This window comes from Trichechus manatus, unplaced genomic scaffold, assembly GCF_000243295.1.
Source record: "Trichechus manatus latirostris isolate Lorelei unplaced genomic scaffold, TriManLat1.0 scaffold00008, whole genome shotgun sequence".
Classification (NCBI taxonomy): Eukaryota; Metazoa; Chordata; class Mammalia; order Sirenia; family Trichechidae; genus Trichechus; species Trichechus manatus.
This window is the reverse complement of record NW_004443944.1, coordinates 26,095,883-26,102,576: the sequence shown is the minus strand read 5'-3', so window position 1 is coordinate 26,102,576 and position 6,694 is coordinate 26,095,883. Positions and strand designations below refer to the sequence as shown.

General features: G+C 53.3%; 1 protein-coding gene across 1 annotated transcript in view; it reads right to left on the bottom strand.

The window, feature by feature from the left end:
- Positions 1-3,925: 3,925 nt before the first annotated feature.
- The window catches only part of TGM2 (transglutaminase 2), a 37,100-nt gene continuing 34,331 nt past the window's right edge, over positions 3,926-6,694 (bottom strand). Inside the window, exons 11-13 of the mRNA XM_004370351.2 lie at positions 6,172-6,332; positions 5,068-5,204; positions 3,926-4,326 (exon numbers count right to left, since the gene is read on the bottom strand). Coding sequence (XP_004370408.1) covers positions 4,176-4,326; positions 5,068-5,204; positions 6,172-6,332 — 449 coding nt within the window. The 3' untranslated portion in view covers positions 3,926-4,175. The remainder of the gene's footprint in view (positions 4,327-5,067; positions 5,205-6,171; positions 6,333-6,694) is intronic.

Sequence of the window (6,694 nt, the reverse complement as noted above, 5' to 3'; positions counted from 1 at the left end):
TTTGGGGAGCAGGACCTCATTTGCTCTGCTTGTAAAATGGGCCTAAGTGACTCGGAGAGTCAGCATCCCTTCTTCTTTCTGGAGTTCCGGGGGAGTGGGCTCCCAGGGTGGGGCAGGCTTGGAGGCTGGTCAGAAGAAGCTGCAGGGTTTGCCCAGCCCTGGCAAACCTGGCTGGGGTGGCACTGCCCCTGCTTTTGTTGGGGAGGCAGCCAGGCCCAGGAGCCAGACTTGGCATTCCCAAACCCAGCTTGCTGAACCCCCATGCTGGAGACATGTCCTAACACTGTTCCGGACATGGGACAGACACATAAGCTGCCAAGTGCTGTAATGGAGTTTATATAATATGCAGAGGAGAATCAGAGGTCAAAGTAGTTGGTTGCTGTCCAGGAAGGCTTTACAGAGGAGGCCTTCTTGGAGCAGGGCTTTGGAGGTTGACGAAGAGTTCCTTAAATGGAGAGGATGGTGTGTTCTTGGCAGAGGGAGCAGCGTGGGCACCAGCTAATCAGACCCAACCCATCCTTGTCTAGCCATCTCTGTTTTTCAGGGGAGCCTGAAAGTGACATTTCCCAGAGTCCCTTGCCAGCTGGTTTCTTTCTGGTTAGCGCCTGCCAGTGGAGAAAGAGAAGGCAGGAGGATGGGGGAGGCCGGCCTGCCTCTGGCTCCGGCCCTGGCACACTTCTGCGGGCTCTGCAGGTTCCAGCAGCTGCCAGTGTTTCCAGCGACGCAGTGGCAGCACCTCCAGCAGCCAGGTGGTGAGTGCGGCTCGTGGCCTCCCGTGGCAGCAGCTGCTTCCCTATTTCCGGGTAACACCCCTTCTTCTGCTCCTCCGGCTCTTTGGAGTCAATTTCCTATAATAACTCTCCCTCCGCCTGAAATAGCTGAGCCGTTCTGTTCTCCAGCTGATCACTAACCGATCCGGTGCCGGAAGCACCAAAGCCAAAACTCGCATGTAGTATTCAGGGAACAGAAGGATTTAGCAATCAGCAAATGTGATGTCATTCTTTTATTTGATTTATCTTTTATGTGCATGTCATGTCTTTCAACATGAGTTCCCTGAGGGCAGGGGCTGTTCATCTCTTCATTCAACAAACAATCATTAGTGCCTCGTCAGTGTGAAACGAGATGAAGGACCGAGTCCCTGCATTCATGGAATCACAGTCTAGGCTCTCGCTGCCCAATAGGGAAACCACAAGCCAGCTGTGACAACTGAACACTTGAAATGCAGCTCGTCCAAGCCTAGCTGCCCTGTAAGTATAAAATGCAAACTGGATTTCAAAGACTTAGTCTGAATATAAGAGTATAAAATGGCTCAATACTTTTTATACTGATTACATGTTGAAATGACAATACTTTGGATGCACTGGGCTAAATAAAATACATTACTAAAACTAATAAAACTGATTTTACCTGTTTCTTTTTAGTGTTTTAGTGAGGCCACTAGAGAATCTTAAATTGCATTTGTGACTCATGTTCTATTTCTGAACTGGAGCTGCTGGTCTTTTGGAACACATTAATTTACCAATTCAGCATTTATCAGCACCTATATAAGAGATGGAGTCCTGGGGGCGCAGTGGTTAAGAGCTCAGCTGCTAATCAAAAGGCCGGCAGTTTGAATCCACCAGCTGCTCCTTGGAAACCCTATGGGGCAGTTCTACTCTGTCCAATAGGGTTGTTATGAGTCGGAATTGACTTGATGGCAGTGGGTTTGTTTTTTTTTTGTATGTAAGAGTCTCTGGGTGGCACAGTCAGGTGCTTGGCTACTAACCCAAAGGTTGGCAGTTCAAATTCAACCAGAGGCACCGCAGAAGGCCTTTCGATCTACTTCCAAAGGTCACAGCCATTGAAAACCCTATGGAGCACAGTTCTACTCTGACACACATGGGGTCTCCATGAGTTGGAATCGACTTGATGGTAACTAGTCTCATGTTAAAGTCACTTGGCCGCTGCCTTTGAGGACTTCAGGCAAGTTGAGGAGGGAGCCGGATATGCCAACATGGAACTAAAATTCACTGTGATAAATGCTCACGTTGGTCCACACACTAGGGGATCTAGGTGTCCCGAGCAGAGATTGGGGAAGGCTTCACTGAAGTGACTCTGGTGTTAAGTACTGTAGGATGAGTACGAGTTTGCAAGACAGATAAGGGAGAGGAAGGGCACTCCAGGCTCGGGAACTGCATGTGCAAAGGCTGAGATTCACAGGCTGTAGCCCAAACGTGGTTTGTGGAAGGGGCCAGAGACAGAGCCCGATTGTGTAGGGCCTTGAATGCCAGGGTAAGTTTAAACCTGGGGGCGGGGCTGGAGCTCAGGAAAGGCTCTTAGGCAGGATGTGGCTGGTCCGGATGTTAGCGACCTCATCCACCCACCTTCCTCAAAAGCTCCTAAAGGACTGACCAGACCTTGTTTGAAAGTGAAAAATAAACTCTTTTATTTCAGTGCTGGCTCCTTGTGGCTCAGAAGCACATCTACTGCCTGCTTGAAGCCCAAAAGCTTATATAAAACCGTAAAGAAATAGAGCTATATTTATATAGAACATACACACATTGGCTCATTTTGTTATTCTTCTCTGCAAAGCAGAAAGTTCTAGTTGCATCAGCGTGACTTTCCCCAGGTCCCTCTCTTGGATTTTGGGGACCCTGGAGGCTGTGACCCCACCCCCGGTGTATAATTCTCCCTCCCCTTCCAGTCTAAAGGAGGCCCAGTCACTTGGAGGGAGCTGGGGACAAAAGCAGAGACGACAACTCATGGGCTCTCCAAGCTTATCAGAGGCAGGGGTTGGGCTCAGGGGTCCTGAAAAGAGGGAGTGGCCCAGGCACTGGCCTGGTTGGCTAATGGCCGGCTCTGACAGCTAAGGCTCTGCTGGTGTGAAGTCTAGGCATTGTGGCGGGAAGGCTCATGGGTAGGAGGTGCACCCAGGGCTCTTGGCCCCTAGAACTGGATCTGAAGGAAGGCTCTGAAGGACACGGTCTGGGGACCAGGACAGGGCTGGGGGCAGGATGGTGGCCATGGTCATGGTTTAATTCTCAGAGGCATCCTGGACCTGTTGCCTAAGTCTCTGTGGAGCAGGGCTGCTGGTTATTGGCAAGGCTGGTTAATGTGAAGGCATCAGAAGCGCGGAGGGCAGAGGGCCTTGGAGGTGAGCTGGTTCAGTCACCCTCTGACCAATGAGGAAACCGAGGCCCAGAGCGGGGAAGGCAGTGGCTTACGCTCACATGGCTGGACTTGGGGCTTGAACCCAGGGCTCTGACCCTTAGCCCCTCCAACCCCCTCGCCATCTCCTCATCCCAACTGGGGCCTTTTTGATCAGGTCCCAGACGGCCTCTGCCCATTTCAGGTCAGGGCTGGCGTCACGAACAGAGAGCTGAACTCGGAGTCAGAGGGCCTGGCCGAGCTCCATCCCCAGGCCTTCACATTACTCAGCCTTGCAAATAGCCACAGGCCCTCAGGTTGAGAGTGGGCCACCTCCCCTTTCCAACTTCAGTTTCCTCATCAAGAAAGTAGCTCCTACTCTGCAGTTTTCCATGGTGATTAAATGTGCAGTGCATGTGTGGCCACCATTGAGCATGGAAGCAACTGGCACACAGTAGGCACCTCATAGTAGTGAGATAGGCAGGGGACTGTTGGGCCAGGGATGCTGAGATGTGGAGGGGAGCTTGAGCCTGATCTATTCCTGGGCTCCTGCCCCACCCCCACCCCCACCTGGCATTGGCTCTCCCAGGGCCCCGGGGACTTAGGGACAGTCTGGGAAGGGGTAGAGGACACACTCTGGGAGTTGAGTTCCTTGATACGGCCAATGGGCACACTCTCTTTTTTTCTCTCCTGTTCCCGGGGTCTACGGAGTGGACCACACACGATGGTAGGCGGTTGACCGTTTTTCAGTGGCATCTGGGCTGGACAGGGAGGCATGAGACCGCCCCCTCCCCTCTTCCCCCAGCCAGCTAAGGCCACAGCTCCCACTGTGGTGACAAAGAACATTCCTCACGGTTAAGGGGGGTGGGGAACCAGGCTCAGGGGGGTGAGTTAGGCCAGCAGCACATTCCATTCCAGAGAATCCCACATAGTAGGCATGTGGAGTCTGGGGCCCAAGAGGGGGCAAACTTGCTCATTCACTTGGGATAACGGTTGGGGGTCAAGCTGAGGGCTTTCAGCAGGCTGAGGGGGGCTGGCTCAGGAGGCCCTTAGGAGGGGCCGATGATGACATTCCGGTAGCCCTTCACCGCCTTGAGCTTGTCACTCTCGAAGTTCACCACCAGCTTGTGGCGGCCCACATGGAGCGGCAGCAGGTCCACCCTCACCTTGACTTCCTCCCCGGCCTCCACAGGGTCCGGACTGTGGGGAGAGACAGAGACGTGAGGAGAGGGCCCAGGCCTGCTTCGCCCACCACAGGGGCAGGCCAGGATGGTCTGCGAATACCAAGAACTCGGCACAAAGCCTCCGTGAACGTACAGATAATGACGACAATAATAAAATGGGCCCATTCACCGCCTTGGGGGCCTGGACAATGTGCCCTCCTAACATGTAGAGGGCCCGTCGTGTGTCAGTGCCTGTGTGTGCATGGAGGTGGATGGCATGTTTGGGGGTAAGAGTGGGAATGCACAGATGACCACATTTGTACAACTGCACTGACTGTGCACGCGTGATTTGTGCTCTTTAGTGAATGCAATAAAAACAGGCTTAGTGTATGCTCGTATGTATGTATGTAAATATGTATCTGTGAGGATACACCCACATATTCATGTGTGCGTACATGCACGCATGGAGACATTTGGGATGCAGATGTCTGTGTTTTGTGAGGACCCATGAGCCCAGGGGTGGTGCTTAATGCCTAGGTACGTAACTGCCCAGCTTTGTGAAGACACGTGCATAGGGTGCAGCTACTGTGCTGTGGACGCTGAGCGATGATGGGAGGGTGGGAACTGCGCACCACAGTGTCTGAGTGGACATGGGGATATATTAGCGGGTGTGTAAGTGTGTCTTTGGGAGATAGAAAGGAAGGGGTTATTGGCCAGGGGTTGACGCCCGAGGACAGTACCACCCCATTAGTGTCTGCCCTCTTCCTCCAGCACTTACATCTCCACGGTCTTCTGCTCCTCAGTCAGGCCGGCCCCCTCCACGGTGAAGGCACAGCCCGACAGGGGCACAGTGAGTGGGTTCCTCAGGGACACCTCGGCCACCAGCTTGCGGTTCTTCTTGGGCTCTCCCAGGATCTGGAAGAGAGCGTGGGGCAGAGGTCAGGGGCAGCAGGGAGGGTGCAGAGCCCAGAGCTTCTCCGGAGCAGGCAAGGCCCAGCTGGGCTGTCTCTGTATTTTCTGCAGTTTGCTGCTAATACAGTTGCTCTGTATTTCCTGGCCCAGTGTTTGCTAAACAGAGCTGTGCCCAGCGCTGCCACTAGCACTCCCCACTTCTGTGCCTTGGTGTCCTCATCTGCAAAACGTGGATAATACCTGCCTAGATCTCCTTCACAGTGCTGCAGGGAGGCTCCACGTGACCCAGGGCTGAATAAAGTGCCTCCCTTGTTCTAGGGCCTGGAGTGGAAAGATCACAGGTTTGGGGGCCAGGCTGGCCTCTGCCCCATCCTCGCTATGTGACCCTGGGGAAGTGACTACCCTCTCTGAGCCCTGGTTTCTTCATGGGAGAGAAATGTCTGAACACAAGGGTTCTTTGGTTTGGTTTTTTTGGGCAATGTTATTTCACCTGCCCCAAGGATGCATGATTCTACTACTCTGCCATTCTAGGATTCTAGGGTTCACTCCTAGAGGTTAACTAAAAAAGAAAAAAAACCAGAAAAACAAAACCCACTGCCGTTGGGTCAATTCTGACTCATAGCAACCCTGGAGGACAGAGAAGAAGTGCCCCTATAGTGTTTCCAAGGCTGTAATCTTCACGGAAGCAGACTGCCACATTTTTCTCCCATGGAGTGGCTGGTGGGTTTGAACTGCCGACCTTTTCGTTAACAGCTGAACATTTAACCTTGCACCACCAGGGTTCCTCTCCTAGGAGGTTATGAGTCCCAAATTCTTTTGACTTCATGATACTTTCCTTATGATGAGACTAGGATCTGGGGACTCAAGGCACCAAAGATCTTGAGGATACAGGGGTGCGAGTATGTGCTTTCGTTGGGGGCTGTCCTGGGACCCAGTTCCTGCCCCACGCCCTGCCCAGCCCACCCCTTACCCTTATCTTGATTTCTGGATTCTCCAGGTAGATGTCCCTCTCGGCCAGCAGGTAGCTGTTGGCAGCTGGCTCAGTGAGGAGGCCGCGCACCTTGATGAGGTTGGACTGGGTCAGGCAGTCACAGTACTTCTCATAGAGGATGTGAAGAGGGATGCTTTTCTCTGCAGGAGGGCAAGAGGGGAGGTTTGCACGGCTGAATCATTGCCCCAACCCTCACCTCTCCTGTGTTTGAAACCACACAGTGGGTGGATGGCTGGACACCTGCCCTGGCTTGAGAGCTCCCACGAGGAGTTAGGGAAGGGAGGCAGGGCCAGGAGCCAGTGCCAGGAGCACTCGAGCTCCAACAGGCCGAGGTTCTAATCCTGCCTCTACCCCTTGCTAGCTGGTGACTCTAGGCAAGTCACTCCACTTCTCAGGGCTTCAGCTTTCATATCTGCACTCCTAGGGCTGAGCTGTACCTGGGGTGAGTACAGGGTGAGGGTACTCCTAGGGCTGAGCTGTACCCGGGGTGAGTACAGGGTGA